The following is a 21,244-nucleotide window of genomic DNA, read 5'->3' on the forward strand; positions in this document are numbered from 1 at the left end:
GTGATCAGGAATCAAACTGTGATCTACTGGTTCGTCGGTTGATGCTCAACCACTGAGCCACACAAACTGGGCTCTCCTAGAACAATCTTGATTATTTCCTAGTTGTGTGACCTTGGTAAGTAATAGTAAAAGACCATAACAACCAGTCCAAATAATGAAAGGAGGTTCTAAAAAATATATATATATAGGGGTATGAGCTTGGCAAAAGATTTATGTCAGAAGTTTAAAGTCAGTTTAAAGCCTTAGAAAAGTTGACTTTATTGTTAACGCTTTAAGAACTGCCATTTCTACAAAAGAAAGTATGACATTCAGTATATACTAATACATAAGATCTTAATTTTCCACATTATAATTTTCTGCCTAGTTGTATATAGCAATATTATCAATACTATGACTGATTTTATCTGATGAAACTTGCTGGCTTCATAGGTCTGAACAATAAGAGCTTTTATTACAAAATGAAATTTCCAAGTTTCCATTTGTGATTCAGTGACAAAAATGTCATTTAACTTTTAAAAAAATCAACTCTGAAGTAATTCTTTATTATTTATTATTTTTATTAGTTTCAGAGAGGAAAGGAGAGGGAGAGAGAGATAGAAACAACAATGATGAGAGAGAATCATGGATTGGCTGCCTCCTGCACACCCCCTACTGGGGATTGAGTCTACAACCCAGGCATAGGCCCTTGACCAGAATAGAACCCAGGACCTTTAGGCCTGAAGGCTAAACTGGCTAGGGCTCTGTGAAGTAATTCTTGATGAAAGTTTTAATGCCTTTAAATAGGAATGCCCAGCTGAAACCGGTTTGGCTCAAGCGATAGAACGCCAGCCTGTGGACTGAAAGGTCCCAGGATCGATTCTGGTCAAGGGCATGTACCTTGGTTGGGGATGTGCAAGAGGCAGCTAATTGATGATTTGCTCTCATCGGATGTTTCTAACTCTATGTCCCTCTCTTTCTCTCTGTAAAAAATCAATAAAATATATTTTAAAAAAATAATAAATAAATAAATAAATAAATAGGAATGCCCAGAACCCAAACTAGTCTAAAACATAATTTTCTTAAATCCCTTCAAAGATTCATGTCCATCCCCCAAAATGCAAAATACACCACTCCTTCAGGCCAACATCCCAAAAAGCTTCAACCATTCTAGCATTAACTCAAGTTCAAAATATCATCATCTAAGTCAGTGTTTTTCAACCTTTTTTGGGCAAAGGCACACTTGTTTCATGAAAAAAATCACGAGGCACACCACCATTAGAAAATGTTAAAAAATTTAACTCTGTGCCTATATTGACTATACATAAAGTAATTCTCTTGAATAGGAATCAAATAAACACAAAAAAAGTATTTTATAATTACTTTATTATGAAATATTAAGTAAACAAAATAGTGAAAAATTATAAAATTCTTGTCTTGTCTGCACCTACGGCACACCAGGCAACATCTTGCGGCACACTAGTGTGCCGCGGAACAGCGGTTGAAAAACGCTGATCTAAGTTATCTAAGTCAGGAATGGGTCAGACTCTGGCTATGACATATCATGGAACAAAATTCCTTTCCACTTGAAACTAGAAAACAAGTTATCACTTCTAAAATACAACTATAAGACAGGCAAAGGATAAAAGTAATATATTCTCCCATTTCAAAGGGAGAAAGTGGTAGGAAGACAAGTCACTGGGCCAACCAATCTCAAAATTCAACAAGTCAAATTTCATTATATTTCAAGGCCTAGGAATACGGTGATCTGTGGCTCTACCCTTTGGGCTTGAAACTCCACTCTCAGAGTCATTCTTCCTTTTCTTGATTTTAATTTTGAAAAAAAAGTTTTTATTGACTTTTTAGAGAAAGAGAAAGGGAAAAGGAAAGATCAATCGGCTGCCTCCTGCATGCACCAGGGATCAAACTGAAACCTGGGCATGTGCCCTGACGGGGAACTAAACTAGCAACCTTTCGGTGCACAGGATGATGATGCTCAACCAACTGAACCACACCAGCCAGGAACATTTTTCCTTTTCTTGAAGGCTATTTGCAGCTGTTTCCTGCTTATTGAATTTTGAAAGTTCATCAGCCTTCCTTCATCTGGTCAGTCCAAACTGGCAGTGTTTTTGCTGATAAAATATTCTCAAAACTCTCGTGAGTCACCTGTGTATGCCGCAAGAGTTCTCATCATTAGATGCGTAAGATGTTCCTCTATAGATCTTCCCTGATCTCTCTTATTCAACCTCTATTCCTGGCTTTGGCTGATATGAGCCACATGCAAAAGGTTATCTAGACACCCTCCTGGCTTTCCCTTCATAGCCAGTTTCCTGACAATGAATTTCCTAATTTTAGTGTCTGCTACAAACTGGATAGGTTGAGAATCTTCCAAATCATCAAGTCCTAAATCTTTTTTGCTCTAACAAGTTACCACATAGAGACTTAAAACAACAGAAATTTATTCTCTCATGGTCTAGCAGCAAAGTCTAAAATCCAGTATCACTGAGCTGAAATCAAGGTTGTCAACAGGACCACACTCCCTCCAGAGGTTCTAGAGGAGAAGTTTTCCTCACCTCTTCCAAATTCTGATGGCTACCAGCATTCCTTGACTAGTGGCCACATCACTCTGCCTCTGTGGTCATCCTGCCTTTTGTGGTGTGTGTGTGATAACTTAGCCTGCCACAGAAGCATACTCTTCAATTACTCTCTGCCTTTACCCTCTTTGGGTCAATTTGTTTCAAAGAGTTTTTTATAATGTAATTAGCTTAATTACCCATGTTCATATAAGCAAAGTTTGTGGGATTAGAAATGCAGCATGAGAAATGTAAATAGGCAGATTCAACATGAAATAGAAAATTTAGTTATTTCCCTCCATCTTTTTCTTTTTTTTAATATATTTTATTGAGTTTTCACAGAGAAAAAGAGAGAGAGGGATAGAAAGCCAGAAACATCTATAAGAGGGATAGAAAGCCAGAAACAATGATCAGCTGCCTCCTGCACACCCCCTACCGGGGACGTGCCCACAACCAAGGTACATGCCCTTGACCAGAATCAAACCCGGGACCCCTCAGTCCGCAGGCCGACGCTCTATCCACTGAGCCAAACTGGTTCCGACTATTTCCCTCCATCTTATTTAACTGCTGGGAAAAGAAGTAATTTTCAGTTGCATAATTTAAAAAAAACACAAAAGTTGATAAATAAAATACTACTTTGATCATAAAAATGAAGGTTTTTATGGAGAAGGTCCACTCAAGAAACATATCAGAATAAGGGTCAAAATTGCAAGGTTAATGAAATAACAAGCAAACATCTCCATAACTTAAGATTGAATATGTGGTTTCAGAGCTAGTAAGTAACAGATTTCCTCCTCCCTCAAACCTTTAAATTTTAAAACCTATTTTATAGTCAAATGAAAGATAAGAATCCAAAATAAATTTCTCTTCTTACCTCTACACAGTCAAAGTTCTCATTGACTTTTGATGCATATTCAACACGGAACATTGTTGACAGGCTACCCGCAATATAGTATAACAAGATCTTCAGACCCTTGTAACCAAAAGCAGTTTCGCTAAAAGGGGAAAAACAGCAGTTACCTAAGATCTCAAAATGAATCTTTGCAAAGTCATTATAAAGTATTAACCCTATATAAACAAGTGTAGCTCTATTGGTAGTTTGTGTGTGTGTGTGTGTGTGTGTGTGTGCGCTTTATTTATTTATTTTTATCTTTATTGTTCAGATTATTAGTTGTTCCTCTTCCCCCTCACCTCCCATAGCTCCCTTTCACCTAGTTCCCACCCCACCCCCCCACATGCCCTTATCCAAGCACTGTCCTCATCCATAGGTGTATGATTTTTGTCCAGTCTCTTCTTGTACCCCTCCCCCCCCCCCCCGACACACCTTTCCCTGCCCCTGATTCCATTATATTCACCAGTTTATTCTGTTCCTCAGATTTTTAATTCACTTGACTTTTAGATTCACTTGTTGATAGATATGTATTTGTTGCTCATAATTTTTATCTTTACCTTTTTCTTCTTTTCCTCTTCTTAAAGAACACCTTTCAGCATTTCATATAATACTGGTTTGGTGGTGATAAACTCCTTTAGCTTTTTCTTATCTGTAAAGCTCTTTATCTGACCTTCAATTTTGAATGATAGCTTTGCTGGGCAATCGTGGTTGTAGGTTCTTGCTATTTATCACTTTGAATATTTCTTACCACTCTGGCTGGCCTGCATAGTTTCTGTTAAGAAATTAACTGACAGTTGTAGGTAACTGTTTTCTCTTGCTGCTTTTAATATTCTCTCTTTGTCTTTTGCTCTTGGCATTTCAATTATGTTGTGTCTTGGTGTGTTCCTCTTTGGATTCCTTTTATTTGGCGCTCTGTGCACTTCCTGGACTTGTAAGACTATTTCTTTCACCAAGTGGGAGAAGTTTTCGGTCATTATGTCTTCAAATAGATTTTCAGTATCTTGCTCTCTCTCCTTCTGGCACCCCCATAATTCAGATGTTGGTATGCTTGAAATTGTCCCGGAGGCTCCTTACACTATCTTTATATTTTTATATTATTTTTTCTTTTTGCTTTTCTGGTTGGGTGTTTTTTTGCTTCTTTGTATTTCAAAACTTTGACTTGATTTTTATAATTCTCTAGTATACTGTTGTATCTCTGTATTTTATTTCGTATTTCAGTCAGTGTATGCTTAATTTCTAGTTGGTCCTTTTTCATATCCTGGAGGATCTCAGTAAATTTATCGGCTTTTTCTAGAAAATTCTTGAAAAACCTTATAACCATTGTTTTGAACTCTATATCCAGTAGTTTACTTTACTCCATTTCTGTCATTTGTGAACTGTTTCTTTGTCTCCACATTTTGGCTGCTTCACTGAGTTGATAGAGTGGTTTCTGTGTGCTAGGTTTCCTAAGGTTCCAGTGGCTCAGCCTCCCCAGTTACCTGAGATGGACACTCTTGGTGCATCCCTTTGTGGGCTCAGTGTACAGTCTTGTTGTAGTTACTTAGCCTTGATTGTTGTTGGTATCACTGGGAGGAATTGACCTCCAGGCCAACTGGCTGTGAGGATGATCTGTGTCTATGATGGGAGAACTTTTGTGCTGGAGACACCCTTATTGGGCAATACCTGCTTCAGTGGGGCTTTGGTGCTCACTGAGTCTGCCCTCTGAGTGTGTCCCTTATGGATCTGAGGAGTTGTAATCTGAATGGTCCCACTCTGACCCCTGGGTACACTGGCTCTTGGATCTCTAAGGGGGTACTAATTTAGCCTCTGCCTGAGGCCACCCAGCAGAAGCTACAAAGAGATCTGCAGATTCCTCTTCTTTGTTTGGGGTTTGGAGGTGCCCAGATGAGGCCCAGCTGTGAAGCAATGCAGGCTGCTATCAAGCCTTGGGCCTTCTGGAAGTTTTGGGTCTCTCTGACCCAGCTGCAGTTTGTCAGGACCAGGCCTAAATGGGCAGACAGACATCCCTCAAGTGGTCCAAGATTGGAGAGGGTGCAGGCAGGGCTGAGGGACTTCTGTGCCCTCCCACCCTGTGCACTAATTTTGTGCACCAGGCCTCTAGTAATAAAATATAATTATTAATATTTAAAAGCACATTAAATGCCTAATATATAAATGAGAAATATTTATGAAATCTGTTCCATGAAAAGACATCTTTCAATTTTAAAATATGTTGAATATGTCAAAGGTGTTGGAATAATGCATAAAAAAAACCATAAAGGGAAATAATTTAAATGTCAACTATATCCTAACACCATTCCCTACTACAACAAACCAAGGTTCCTTCGGAAAATGGCTGACTCCAGAACTAGTAGAAAATGTACAAGGTGACTCTGGAATATCTAACTGTGTCAGAAAGTAACAGGCCCTCAAAATGATGATGGTACACCAAAAGGACTCAAAAGCTGGTTTGACAGGATAACTACTTGCTTAATCTGGGATAATCAAAATCAGTAACAGAATCAGATTATAACCCACTGAATTTAAAAAAGAATCCTAGCTCTGGCCAGTGTGGCTCAAAGGCTAGAGCATCAGCCGGAGCACCAGGATTGATTCCCAGTTTGGGTCAGGTAACATACAGGACAAAACCAATCGGTATTTCTCTCCCTCCTTCTCTCCCCCCCTCCCTCTAAACAAAGAAATACATAATGGGGAGAAGCTTTTCCTTATTGTAGAATGTCAACTAATGAATGTAGATGGTATGACAGAATTAGAAAACCACCATTTTATAATCACAGTAAAATTCTGATTAAGATAAGAGTCAGTAGTGGAATTCAAATTACTGGGTACAAGTTTGATGGGAAACAGGGTAATGTTAGTCTCAGAGTATTTCCCCACAGATTATATATAAATATAAAAGAGGAATCTGGCAGACATCTCTAAACTGAGTGGTCTAAGTTAACCTCACCAACAATGAAACAAATTGTTATCATGAACTTTGTGCTTTGACACACTGAGAAGGACAAATACAATTTATCACAGTACTACAAACAATGCATTTTGTGAATTTAATCATGAAGAAATAATCAAACTCGTCCAAAATGAAAATTTACAAAACTAACCTATACTCTACAAAAATGTCAGAAAAACAAAGCTTAAAGAACTGTTTTAGATTAATGGAGACTAAAGATTTGTTACAACTAACTGTAATATGTGATTCTAAACTGGGTTCAGGATGGAGAAAAAAGCTATAAAAGAATTGCTAAAAATCAATTAGCAAAATTTGAAATGTGAATTCCATATTAGAAAATAGTACTGTATGTATCAATGGTAAATTTCCTGAGTCTTGGATATTCTACTACAGTAAGTGTCCTTGTTAGGAACTCCATACTAAAGAACTTAGGAGTAAGAGGTCAAGATAGTATCTATAACTGACTCTCAAATGGTTCAACAACAACATACTGATATACAGGGTAGGGCAAAAATAGACTTATAGTTGTTCATATGGAAAATAATGCAATTAATAAATAAATACTAATACAAGAATAAACTTTGTGCTTCCTGTACTCACAAATATAAATGTACATTTGTCCCACCCTGTATTTATATATAAGAAGAGAAAACAATTGCCTGGCAGGTGTTGCTCAGTGGTTGAGCATCATCAACCCATGAAATCAGGAGGTCAGTTTGATTGCCATCAGGGCACATGACCAGGTTTCGGAAGCCAACACCAGTAGCGGGTGTGCAGAAGACAGCATATCAATGATTCTCTCTCATTGAAGTTTCTATCTCTCTCCCCCTTCCTCTCTCTGAAAATCAATAAAAACATAATTTAGAAAAACAAACATTTTTTTTTAAAGGAGCGTGATTATAGCAAATATAGCTAAATGTTAACAACTGGTGAATCAAGATAAAGGATATACAGAGCACTATTCTTGCAACTTTCTGCAAACAAAGTTTTTTTTACAAAATAGTTTTTTAAAAAGGTAATTGACTATTCTAATAATGTAATGAAGGTACAGGAAATTAAAGCATTGTGCTGAATATCTCAAGACATACCTTTAAAGTTACTTTTAAAAATAAATTTCTCAACTGCTTACTTACTTGTCATAGAATAATAATTTGAGCTTTCTTGCTTTAGAAGGGAGGGTGTATTTTGCCCTAGTAGCAGTGTACCAAAGTAGTAGTTAGAAAAAGTAGTAGTTTTTAACCTCTATAGTCAGGTTGCCTGAATCTGAATTTCAGCCTTTCATATGTTGTTAGGCAACTATCCAGTTAGACCAATGTTCATTGTAACAAATGATAATACTACCTGGTATCACTAAGACTATTGTGAGAATTAAATGAAATAATGCATCTATGGCACCAAATAATAGATAGTAAATTGGTGTCTCAATGTCAAAAATGCCATTCTAATATATATTTTTAAATAAATTACATGAAAAATAACAGGAAAGAAAATAAAGTTTGATTTCTAACTTTTTTTTAAAAGAACAGAATTTTTTTTGTAATACTAATTAGAAAAACATCTCATTATGTTACTTACTCATCCCCAAAGAGTTGATGGGTATATTCAGGAAAGAAAGTTCTAATATCATTCTCAAGATCTTCGGGGAAGCGAACTGTTTAAAAGGAAAAAAAAATGTAGAGATATTAAAGATATTATAGGTTATTTCAATTTTAAGAATTTCATTATACAGTCAATATTTTTCTTACTTAAAGTTGTTGCTTTTCCATTATATGACTTATAATGAAGTCTCATGAGACAAATGAACAATCAAAATAAAAAATCACTGAATATTTTAGTACCAAAAATCTACTGATTTAGTGGCCAGAGAGAAGTCAATGGGAGGAAAGGAAACATGTAATATTTTAAACAATAAAAAACTAAAAATAAGTAAATAAACAAATAAATCAACAAAAATTTTAAAAAAGAAAAAACCTACTGATTCTAAGCATTAGAAAAATAGGTATGATAGAGGCATCTGATTTATTTATATTTTTCTGTATGTTCATACACAATGAAAAAATTAAACAAAAGCAAAAAAGACACTTTGAGATAAGAAAAGGTTTCAACATCAAGGAAACAAAAACAAAATCTATAGGAAACATAAGAAAAACAATAATCTGAGTTAATGAAGCCCATATCATCACATCATTTTTTATGACTGTAAGATATTTATGTTGTTTCTAGTTTTGGGGTTTTTTGTTTTTGTTTTTTCTATTAAAAATCGCTCTAACTGGATTGGCTCATGTACCTTGGATGAGGGCACATCCCCAGTAGGTGTGCAAGAGGCAGGTGATGGATGTTTCTCTCTCATCGATGTTTCTAACTCTCTATCCCTCTCCCTTCCTCTCTGTAAAAAATCAATAAAATATATTTATTAAAAAAAACCTAAAAAATAAAAAATAAAAATAATGCTGTGCCCTGGCCAGGTGGCTCAGTTAATTGGAGCGATGTCCCATATACCAAAAGGTTACCGGTATATAAGGGCACATACCTAAGTTGCTGATCCCTGGTTGGGGTGCGGAGGCAATTGATTGATGTTTCTCTTTGATTTTTATCCCTCCTCTCTTTTTCTCTCCCTACCTCTGTCTCTAAAAAATCAATAAAAACATATCCTCAAGTAAGGGTTAAAAATAAATAACACTGCAATGACATCTTGATATATAATACCTTGCTGTACTTTTACAACATACATAAGGTAAGTTCCTAGCAGAAGAAAGGCTTAGTGAAAATACTAAAATATTTTTTATAAATACTACTCAAATGCCCTCTAAAAATACTATAATAGTTTATACACCCACCGCAGCTTTTAAACTCCTTTGTTTCCCACATCCTTGATAATACTCTATACCCCCAACTTTAACTTCTACTAGTCCAAAATGGAAATGGGAATCCTGTTACTTGTATTTGTATGTATTATGAATACTGATGTTATTGAACAGTTTCCCAATATAATTTATCTTATGAAGAAAAATTTTACAAAAAAAATCCTTAAGCAATTGAAGATGAAAAAAGATGAGTTACTAGATGAAAAATTGCTAACACTGTCCTCACAAAGCAAGTCACTGGTAGGGTACCAAAGTACCAACAGATTACTGATTTACAGAAGAAAAGACCCACAGAGATCTGTCACTTAACACCTTTCCAAGGGATCTTAGAATTAACTCATTTTTGGATAGGCCAACATAATGTGCCTCCTGATTTAATGCAATATAACATATACACCATCACCAAAACAGCTTTCTTTCTAAAAATATTTATCTTAGATCCAAACCAGCTTTATTGTCTTCCACTCTAAAGAAATAGAGGGGCCCTACACAGTTTGGCTCACTGGATAGAGCATAGGCCTGCAGACTGAAGAGTCCCAGGTTCAATTCCGGTCAAGGGCACATGCCTGGGTTGCAGGCTCAATCCCCAGTAGGGGGTGTGCAGGAGGCAGCCAGTCAATGATTATCCATCATTGATGTTTCAATCTCTCTCTTTCCCTTCCTCTATGAAATCAATAAAAAAAATATAAATATTTAGAAAAAATAGAAATATAGAGGGTAGGGGAACAAGTTACATACTACCAAAAGGAAATAAAAATATCTAGAATGTACAAACTGAATAAAAAAAAATAGAAAAGATAGAAATAAATGAGAGCATATATTGTGCTTATGGATAGGAAGACTTAACAGCATTAAAATATCCATTCTACCCAAACCAATCTATAGATTCAATGCAATGCCTATCAAAATACCAATGGCATTTTTCAAGAACGAAATAATCCAAAAATTTATATGGAACCACAAAAGACTCCAAATAGTCAAATAATGTTGTATGCCAACACTGGATATAGTCTTCAGGAGTAGTCACACAAAAAATAACATGTTACTAATAATATTATTATGCAGTTGTAACTTGAACATTACTGTGTGTCAGGCAATTTGCTAAAATTTTTTTAATCATTACTAGAGGTCTGGTGCACAAATTTGTGCACAAGTGGAGTCTCTTGGCCTGACTGCCAATAGGGCGGATGGGGGCCATCTTGCTCAGTCCCAAATGGGGCCGATCCGGGAACAGCCAGTGGGAGGAGGAACCCTGGGAAATTGGCCAGCCAAGGGAGGTTGGCTATGGAAGTGCACTGACCACCAGGGGGCAGCTCCTGCCTTGAGCATCTGCCCTTTGGTGATCAGTGTGTGTCATAGCAACCAGCCGACTGGTCGTTCAGTCGTAACAGTTGCTTAGGCTTTTATATATATAGATTGCAGTTAATCCTCACATGAGCTATTGAATGTTCATTTCATAGATGAATGATGCAAAAATGACTAATTTGCTCAAGGTTATACAGTTAAGTAGTGGGTTTAAATACATCAGTGGTTCTCAACCTTTCTAATGCCACGACCCTTTAATACAGTTCCTCGTGTTGTGGTGACCCCCATCCATAAAATTATTTTCATTGCTACTTCATAACTGTAATTCTGCTACTGTTATGAATTGTGATTCATCACGCGAGAGAAACAATCCCAAATAGGGAATCCTAGCCTATATAATAAAAAGGTAATATGCAAGTCGACCGAACTTCTGAATGACCAGTCACTATAACGTGCACTAACCACCAGGGGCACACTCAACACAGGAGCTGCCTCTGTGGTCAGTGCACTCCCACAGTGGGAGCACTGCTCAGCCACAAGTCAGGCTGATGACTAGTGAGCACAGCAGCCTACCTCCACGGCAGCAGTAAGGATGTCTGATTGCAGCTTAGGCCAGCTCCCTGAAAGCCTAAGTTGTCAATCAGACATCCCCTGAGGGCTCCCAGACTATGAAAGAGTGCAGGCTGGGCAGAGGCACCCCCCCCCATCCCCCAGTGCCCAAATTTTGTGCACCAGGCTTCTGGTACTTAAATGTTATGATACAGTCACAGTGTACTACAAATTTAAAAGAATAAGATAGAGCTCTATGTTTTTTTAACAGAGAATGATATTCAAGACATTGTTAAGCTAAATAATAAAAGAGCCTTACAACAGGCTCCTGATTTTAGAAAAATAATGTCTGTACAAGGAAAAAAAAAAATCTAGATCAGTATTATCTTTTACCTTGTCATTTTCTTTGTATTTCTATTATGTTTGTAGTAGAGGCCTGGTGCATGAAAATTCACATACTGGAGGAGGGGATCCCTCAGCCCAGCCTGCCCCCTCACAGTCCAGGAGCTCTCAGGGGCGGGAGGCAACCTGGTGATCAGGGGAAGGCAACACCCCATCACCCCACTGCTGCTGCCACTGCCGGCCCTGGTTACATGAGCCTCGGGCGGCCCTGGGCGGCTGGGGACTGAGGGGATTCTGGAGGCAGGCGCCCCTGTGGGGCTGAGGGGGTTGGGGGTTGCCACCTTGTCGCTGCGGGCGCAGCCATCTTTGCGACAGTGTAAAGGTCAATTAGCATATTACCTCTTTATTAGATAGGATTGTTTAAATGACAGCAGCTGGTATTTATTGAGAATTTCAAAAAGTTGTTATTCAAGCACTTTACTTGTGTTTAACCTTTCATTTAATCTTTACAAACACTATAAAGTAAACACTATCAACTCCATTTTAAAGATTAGGAAATGGGGACATAAAAAGTTATTGAACCAGGATTTGTGGGTATATAATTAAACAGTGTTACTGAAGTATAATTTATATACCATACAATTCACTTGTTTTAAATAATTTTTAGTAAATTTAAAATTGTGTAACCATTGTCACAATCTCATTTTAAAATGCTGCTATGATTCCCAAAAGAAATCCCATGCTCATTTTCAGTCATCTCTATTCCCACCTTCAACTCCAGGCAATCACTAAATCAACTTCCTGTGACAGAATTGGCTTTCCAAACATTTCATACAAAAAGAATCATACAGGATATGGGGTAGTTTTGTTTTGTTTTTGGTCGGGTTTCACTTAGAATGTTTTTGAGTTTCATCCATGTTTCAGCATTATCAGACCTTCATTCCTTTTTATTGTCACATAATATTCTATCATATAGATATACATACCACACTTTATCTGTTTACTAATTGATAGATATCTGGGTTGTTTCCATTGTTTAGTTATTGTGAATAATGCTGCTATGAGCATTCATGTATGAGTTTTTATATGGACATATGTTTTCATTCCTCTTGGGTAGATACCTAGGAGTAGAATTTCTGGGTCATTTAATATAATAAATGCATGTTTTTAGCTTTTTAAAGAACCTGCCAAATGGTTTTCCAAAGTAGTTGTATTATTTTACATTCCCTTCAGCATTATAATAGTGTTTTTTTCACATCCTCACCAACACTATTATTTTTATAAGAGTAAATATTTTAAAGAAGCTGAGACCACTTATTCATGTCACTTTTTGCCACACTGTACTTCCTATATGTAAATTTTGTCACCTCTCAAACATCTACCCACTCCATGACATAAATCAAGACTGAATAAAATCTGAATTATGTCCAATAAATGCAGAAAATTATATTTATATTCAAAGATTACATTATATATATATATATATATATATATATATATATACACACATACAATACATACATAATACCACTTAGAAATGGCATACATACCTAATTTTAGTTCAATTGCTGTGTTGGTGTTACATTTATACTCTGCCAGTTTCTTCTCCTCTGCACTTTTGTACTCAACCAAAAATTTCTCCATAGCACCAAATCCTAAGAGAAAGATTTTTAAAGGTCTGGTTGAAAATGGTTTAAATAGGCAAATCTAAAAATAGGGTTGTTATTAGAAGTGAAATAAAAGTAAGATTTAAAGCATTTTTATAGATCATAAAAGTATAGGTCATTGTTCACATGCTCCTAAATAAATGTACTTTGTATGAGTGCCTCATTATAAAACGTCATTTGAGATAAAGGCTTATGAAGCAGCGCTGCTTTACATGAATGAGTACACCTGAAAATAAACATGACAGATTACTGACATTTCTGAATATTTAATACTAATATAAATTTCCTGCTATGATTTATACCTATATAGCCTTTTTAAAAGAAATATAAAAAGGATGATACTGCTCCACTAAGAAATAAAGGGAGGCCGAAACTGGTTTGGCTCAGTGGATAGAGCGTCGGCCTGCGGCCTGAAAGGTCCTGAGTTTGATTCCGGTCAGGGGCATATACCTTGGTTACAGGCACATTCCCGGAAGGGAGTGTGTGCAGGAGGCAACAGATTGATGATTCTCTCTCATGTTTCTAACTATCTCTCTCTCCCTTCCTCTCTGTAAAATATCAATAAAATATATTTTTTTTTAAAAAGAAGAAGTGAGAATGTCCTTTAACAATTACAATAACATTTCATTTCTAATACTGGAAAAATTATACCCAGAGTACTTCCAGACTATTAAAAGAACTATGAACTGATAATGCATACATTATCTTAGAAAGTATACACAAGGAACTGGTAACCATGGTCACCTCTAGGATAAGAGAAGGAATGGGGATAGGTTTAGAAAAGAAAATTTTCATTGTATTATAAATATTTTTTACCATCTGTGCATAGTCATAAACTATCCCAGCTATTGGAATAACCAAATGGTTTCATAACGTGGCTAGTCATCAAGATATATAACAATTAATGAAAGAATCATTATCAAGAGGAACTTTCAAGCAAAGATGACAAGTCTCCAGACAAAATAAATATAAAAGTTAGCAAAAATTCAGAGGGGAAAATCATGAGCAGAAACAAAAAGGGTACAATAACATGCCATAATATTTCAATAAGTGGTTAAAACACATACACAGAAAATGGGGAACACTTGAGGCAATTACTGATTAATGATTTGGAATCAGAATTCCTGCATTCAAATCCAGTCTTCACCATTTATTTACTTCATCTATGAATTACTTGACCTCTCTGACCCTAATCTATAAAACTGAGATAACAGATCCCACCTCGAATTTATATATAAACTAAGCACCAAAATTTAACTTGTGAAATCCCACATTAGCTTAACCCCCCACAATTCTATAATACGTATATATTATGTGTTATAACTCAATACTCACAAATAAATCTCTTTGCTTCATTAAGAGCTCCCAACTACTAAATGGTAAAGCTAAGATTCCAATTTAGGTGTGATTCTTATAACATGTACACCCTATGCAGTACCTATGTTCTCCCTCTTTTATAGTACCAGTGTATTCAATGATCCCATAGCTCTTCCTTTAACTTCTGTAGAGCTTGCCACGACCGGTTTGGCTCAGTGGATATAGCATCCGCCTGCGGACTGAAGGGTACCGGGTTTGATTATGGTCAAGGGCACACCCCCAGTGGGGGGAGTGCAGGAGGCAGCTGATGGATGTCCCTCTCCCATCGATGTTTCTAACTTTCTATCCCTCTCCTTTCCTCTCTGTAAAAATCAATAAAATGTATTTAAAAAAAAACAAACACACACACACACACACACACACACAAAAACAACTTCTGTAGAGCTCAATCTACAGCCTGTCTACCCAACACATCCATAAAAGTGGTTTGTCTCAGTGGATAGAGCATCGGCTTTCGGACTGAAAGGTCCCAGGTTTGATTCCGGTCAAGGGCATGTACCTTGGTTGTGGGCACATCCCCAGTAGTGGGTGTGCAGGAGGCAGCTGATCCATGTTTCTCTCTCATCGATGATTCTAACTCTCTATACCTCTCCGTAAAAAATCAATAAAATATATATATATATTTTAAAAGTGTAGTGAGACTACTATGAAGGCACTGGGAACAGAGATCATGAACTGTCAATCACGTGAAAAGATAAGTAATTTGGGCGGCGGGGGCATATATAGGCACATCAAAACAATCTTCATACACGTACCAAAAAACAGACATGGTTATTAAATGTTATCAAATGTTGTAAAGAAGGCTCAATAGAGAGCAGAACAGAATGACCACTAGGGAATTACATTATAGTAGACACACTCTAAAAAGAGTTTAGGCGAAGGAAGAATGAGAGAGCCGCTTTTCTCAGAGAAAAATCTTATAAACCCATCCTAGAAATCCCGAAGTGTGAGAGATTAAGGAGACTGCAAAGTCAGTCATGACATTCCCGTGAGAGCCCCAGCGCAGGACAAGGCGGCCCTGCGCTAGCTCTCACGCCGCTGGCGGTGGAAGGCGGGGGACCTGGAAGGGGAGGATGAGCCTTAAAACCAGCCGGCGGGAACAGACCCAGCCCCGTGCGGCCGAGGCAGCAGTGGGCAAAAGGGACGAGGAGAGAAACAGGCCTCAAAGCACCTGGCACCTTACAACCCGAGCCGCGACGCTTTTCCCCTCGGCTTCTCTCCGTCGCTCGCCGGGGGGTCAAGTTCTTCGCAGAAGGCGCCGGACCCGGAGCAGCGGGGGGCGGGGGCGCGAACCTCTCCTCACAAGAGGCTGCAGCGCTCCGAGTTCCGCGCTCCCCGGCTGGAGCAGGCCTTCTGGAACCCAGGCCGGAGCCCCAAAATTCCAGGCGGGCACTGTCACCACGGCCTCGGCGTTCTTTCCCGAACCCGCGGGCCCCCTCCCCTCCGTAAACTTTTCCCGGGAACTTACCCGCCATTTCCGAGCTCGGGGAGCACCCGCGGCCGAGGAAGGACGAATCAACCCGCGCGCTCCCTGGCCGGAAGTGAGCTCATGGGATGACTCCTTTTCCCCTCCCGCCAGCCAATGGGAGGAGGAGGCTGGGCGCGCGGGGCGGTGGAAGCGGCTCGGGAGGCGGGACTTACGGCGCCGGGAAGCTGTCGGACAGACGCCCAGCCGCCGCGGGCGCCGGCAGCCGTGTTGTAGGCCTGAGGCAGAGGAGGAGGCCGTAAAAGGCATCTTCTGTTTAGCCCTGGGAGCGTTTCTTGAGGTTAATTTGAATTATATACTTTACGGCTCTCTGTCTCCCCTCCTCCTCCCACCGGCGATGTTTTTGGAGACGGAGAGAAAAACTCTTCCCCTCGGCCTGAACGATAGACCCAATCACCTGCATCCTTAGCCTAAAATGTAGGAATTGAGTTGCAGTTGCGGGAGAAATTTTCACTTACTTTATTTGTTTCTGTTTTTGCTGTTCAGACTTAACCTCGTTTTTCTTTTCTCTCATGTTATCAGTATGCAGTGCGATATCAACGTAGGGACTCTGCTGAAATAGTTATCACCTCGAGGTCTGTTTTAGTAGCTTGAACCACATCGCAATATGCTGCTGTTTTCGGCCATTGGGCTTATTATTATTTAGTAACTGTTGAAACCGTTTGTCCCAGAGGATAAGCCACTTTTTTTTTTGATAACCACAAGTATCCCTGCAGTGTTGTGTATACTGTAGAATGCCTTGTGACAACAAATGTTGGCTATTAGGTTTTACGATGATGCTAGAGTTGAAATTGGACCCTCTAGGAGTCTAGAACGAATGCACCACTTCATTTTAGAGATGAGGAAACTAAAGCCCAGGAAAGAGAAATTGTTTAAGTCCTCCCAGTATACAGCCTATGCAAGAAATTGTCTTAAGTCCTCTCAGTACACAGCCTATGCAAGAGTCAAGTTCTTCAGATACCCCATATTTTATACTACACGGAGATGGGCCTCCTGAAGATAAGATTAAAAAAAGGTACCGAGAATGCTCAGATCCTTTTCCTTTAAGCCTTACTGAGACACCAGAAATTATGATCATACAGTGTTAAATAGAAAACTGAATCAATACTATAATCAGTGACGTGGATTTTAAAAGGGAAGCAATAATGTCCTCAAAATGTCAAGACTTACTTTCTTTCCAAAACCACCTTATCTGTAGATCAGTCGATTGCTGACCAGCAATTATGATCCTTATAATAAGAAATCAAGAACATTTTTAACTGCAGTAAATCTGAAATGGATTAGTCCTGTGACTTCATAGTTGTAGAAAAGAAATATGGTGAAAACTATACATGATAAATATGAATAAGAAATAAGATGAATATGAGTAAGGAATATGATGAGCTGTATCATGTGACTACCATTTAGTATGATCAACTTGCAAAATTGAGGTTACAGTTTTAAATTATCCTTGTCTTAAAGCTATTCACACATTTATTAAAATACCACAGAATACATGTTTAGATGCAGTTTGCCTAAAAGATAAAAAGAATGACTTCTTTTAGCATCATAATAGTAAAATTACCAAAAAAGAAAATATATTTCCTTTTTTAGTAGGGTCTTTCCCCGCTTTTTGAATTTATATTTTACCTTATTCTAAAGGGAATTTAGGAAGTGATTATTGCCACTGTGGGATAAAATATCTATGAAAAGGAATATGCTGTCCTACTAGTATGTAAGAGGCAGCATAGTGGTATGGAAAGTCCAAGCCAATCTAGTCTTAAGTTCTACTTTTTCATGATTGTGACCTTGTTTTCATCTATTAAGTGGAGATAATATTACCTTTCCAGTCACCACACTAGTTGTTGTGAAAGTCAAATGGAAAATATTTATCAAAATTTCTATATTCATGTGAGGTGGTATTTGTATGATAACATTAATTCTAGAATAAGAGGTCTGGAAAAGGCCATAGTGCACTCTTAGGAATGAACTAGCAACCATGTGTTTGCTACAGGCTAAGGCTAAGAATATATAGACTAGTAAATTTTGCTATCACATCTTGAAACCCCCAGAAGGCATATTTTTTAAAGACATGGTATTAAACATATGATCATCAAAAAGTAGAGGTAGGAAATCTGAAATCTAAAAGCTAAAGGTAGGTACTTAATGTGTATTTTAAAATATGTACAGAAAAATAACAATAACTAGTTAACACATTTGTTTAGCTCATAGTGCTATCCGTATAAGGGTGGAGTGGAGTTCCAGTTCCCAGAAAAGTTATCCAGAACCCCCTACCCAGCTGGATGACTGTCATATGAGATAAAATAAAGAAAGTAAAAATAGACCAGCTAATATTAAAAACTATCAGAGGAATAACAAAGACACTCATTACCAACAGATTGTGCATTCCATTTTTTTAACTCTCATACACTGTCCATAGATATAGAAACTAGTTTTTGGCAAGCAATTTGACAATTTTAACAACTTTAAGACATTTTTCAATTTATATATCTTTTGAGGCAAGAGTTCCACTTATAAGCATTTATCCTCCAAAACTATTTGTACAAGAATACAAAGACATATCAACAAAGTTATTCAATATAGTATTACCGTATTTTTCGGACCATAAGACGCTCTGGACCATAAGACGCACCAGTTTTTAGAGAAGGGAAATGAAGAAAAAAAGATTCTGAAACAAATAGTGTCCTAAAATATTTTATGTGCATTAAAACCCAACATCACAGTCATAAACACATGTAATCAACCCTGTAAAGTAAACAGCATTTAGAACCATTTTAGAGCCGGGCAAGCACACAGAGACCACACAGAGCTGGGCAAGTAAAAAAACTTTTTTTTAAAGTATATGTGTAGGCTATATTTGGACCATAAGACGCAGGGACTTTTTCCCCCCACTTCTGGGGGGAAAAAAGTGCGTCTTATGGTCCGAAAAATACGGTAATTATACTGGCAAATTGGAAATGACTAAACATTCATTGAAAGTGGCTTGCTTTTTTTATTTTACATGATTATAAAAAAGGAAACATTTACAATTTGATATAACAGTGCTCTATAGTCCTCTTTGAAACATCCCTGTGTTTGTTGAATATACCTTACTAGAGGACCAGTGCATAAAAATTCATGCACTGGAGGGGGGGTCCTTTAAGCCTGTCCTGCCCCCTCTCCCAGTCCAGGAGCCCTCAGGGGCAGGAGGTGACCCAGTGATCAGGGGAAGGCAATGCCCCATCACACCTCTGCTACTGCCACTGCCAGCAGGGCAAGCCTCTGCTGGCCCTGAGTGGCTGAGCAACTGCCATTGGAGGCTTGCTTGCGCCTCAGGCCAGTCCTGGGCAGCTGTGGGGCTGAGGTGACTTGGGTGCCACCATCTTTGAGAGTGTGGTAGTTAATTAGCATATTCCCTCCTTATTGGCTGTGGGTGCTGCCATCTTTGAGGGCGTGGCAGTTAGCATATCCCCTCCTTGTTGGCTGTGGGCACTGCCATCTTTGAGGGTGGGGCAGACAATTAGCATATTCCCTTATTGGCTGTGGGTGCCATCATCTTTGCAATGGCGTGAGGGTCAATTAGCATATCCCCTCTTTATTAGATAGTATTACAGGCCCAGCGTGTAATTGAAATCACACAAGGAGGCACCCTGCGGGGGCCAGGACCTGCACCTGATTCACAGAGTCCTCTGGCCCCTGCCTGTATCCGCTCCGGGGCCACCAGAGCCATCGCACCAGCTCGGGCAGGCTTCCCTGCCTCTGTCTCCATCTCCGCTCCGGGCCTCACCTGCACACACAACCTCCTCCTGGTCAGGACCTGTTACAGAGTCCCGGCCTATTTGAATATTATCTCTTGATAGATAGATAGATAGATAGATAGATAGATAATACTGGATAACCCCTCCCCACCCTCTGGGAAAAGAGGGCCCAAATTAAAATTGGAATCATCTGTAAATAAGAATCTAGCCATAAGAATCTCCACAGTTAAAATGCTACTTCATATATTCTTTTTTCAGTTTTATTTTTTTATTATTATTTTTTTAATAAGTTTTTATTGTTCATATTATTACAAATGTTCCTTCCCCCCGCCCCCCACCATTGCTCTCCTCCACCAGGTTCCCACCCCGCCCTCTGCCCTTTCCCCTCTCCCCATTGTCCTCATCCATAGGTGCACAGTTTTTGTTCAGTCTCTTCCCACGCCCCCCTCTCCCCTTTTCCCCAAGAATCGTCAGTTCACTCCCCTTCCATACCTCTGATTCTATTATATTCAACAGTTAATATTGTTCATCAGATTTTTTTAATTTCCTTGGTTTTTAGATTCACTTGTTGATAGTTACGTATTTGTTGTACATAATTTTTATCTTTGTTTACTTTCTCTTCTGAAAGAACCCCCTTCAGCAATTCATATAATTCTGGTTTGGTGGTGATGAACTCCTTTAGCTTTTTTTTTATTAGTGAAGCTCTTTAACTGGCCTTCGATTCTGAGTGATAGCTTTGCTGGGTAGATTATTTTTGGCTGTAGGTTCTTCCTATTCATCACCTTGAATATTTCTTGCCATTCCCTTCTGGCCTGCATGGTTTCTGTTGAGAAGTCAGCTGACAATCGTATAGGTGCTCCTTTATAGGTTACTACCTTCTTTGCTCTTGCTTCTTTTAATATTCTCTCTTTGTCTTTTGCTCTTGGAATTTTAATAATGATGTGTCTCGGTGTGGTCCTCTTTGGATTCCTTTTGTTTGGAGTTCTGTGCGCTTCCTGGACTTGTAAGTAATTCTTTCACCAGGTGGGGGAAGTTTTCTGTCACTATTTCTTTCAGTATGTTTTTGATACCTTGCTCTCTCTCATTTTCTGGGACCCCCATAATTCTCATGTTGGTTTGCTTGAAGTTGTCCCAGAGGTTTCTTACATTATCTTCAATTTTCTGGATTCTCTTGCCTTCTAGCTTCTGCGGAGGAGGGTCTTCTGGCTCTTTATGTTCCAAATCTTTGACTTGATTCTTGCGATCTTCCCTTCTGTTTTTAGGACTCAGTAAAATATTTTTTATTTCAGGCAATGTATTCTTTATTTCTTGTTGATCCCTTATCATTTCTTGTTGACTCCTTATTAATTCTAGTTGATCTCTTTTCATATCCTCATAGGCCTTATCCATCTTTTCTAGGAAATTCTTGAAAAACCTTATAAGCGTAGATTTGAACTCTATATCCAGACGCTTTTTGTCCTCCATTTCTTTCGTTTGTGATCTATTTTGTTGTCGCATTTCGCAGTTACAGATGGGATGGGGTTTCA

The 21,244-nt window shown here is 38.4% G+C and overlaps 2 protein-coding genes across 4 annotated transcripts in view; one reads left to right on the forward strand and one right to left on the reverse strand.

Annotated features, from left to right (window-relative positions):
• The window catches only part of HAT1 (histone acetyltransferase 1), a 39,037-nt gene extending 22,937 nt beyond the window's left edge, over nt 1-16,100 (reverse strand). Inside the window, exons 1-4 of one of the 3 annotated variants that reach the window (XM_045575400.1) lie at nt 15,964-16,100; nt 13,002-13,106; nt 7,967-8,042; nt 3,424-3,544 (exon numbers count right to left, since the gene is read on the reverse strand). In XM_045575400.1, the coding sequence (XP_045431356.1) occupies nt 3,424-3,544; nt 7,967-8,042; nt 13,002-13,106; nt 15,964-15,970 (309 nt within the window). In that variant the 5' untranslated portion in view covers nt 15,971-16,100. Of the gene's footprint in view, nt 1-3,423; nt 3,545-7,966; nt 8,043-12,437; nt 12,573-13,001; nt 13,107-15,963 lie in introns of those variants that run through there. The other 2 variants (XM_036421903.2, XM_045575401.1) reach the window with 2 other exon arrangements.
• Nucleotides 1-21,244, forward strand: part of SLC25A12 (solute carrier family 25 member 12) — a 149,638-nt gene that overhangs the window by 34,268 nt on the left and 94,126 nt on the right. The gene's annotated exons all lie outside the window — the stretch shown is intronic.

This window comes from Pipistrellus kuhlii, unplaced genomic scaffold (assembly GCF_014108245.1).
Source record: "Pipistrellus kuhlii isolate mPipKuh1 unplaced genomic scaffold, mPipKuh1.p scaffold_m20_p_7, whole genome shotgun sequence".
Taxonomy (NCBI): Eukaryota; Metazoa; Chordata; class Mammalia; order Chiroptera; family Vespertilionidae; genus Pipistrellus; species Pipistrellus kuhlii.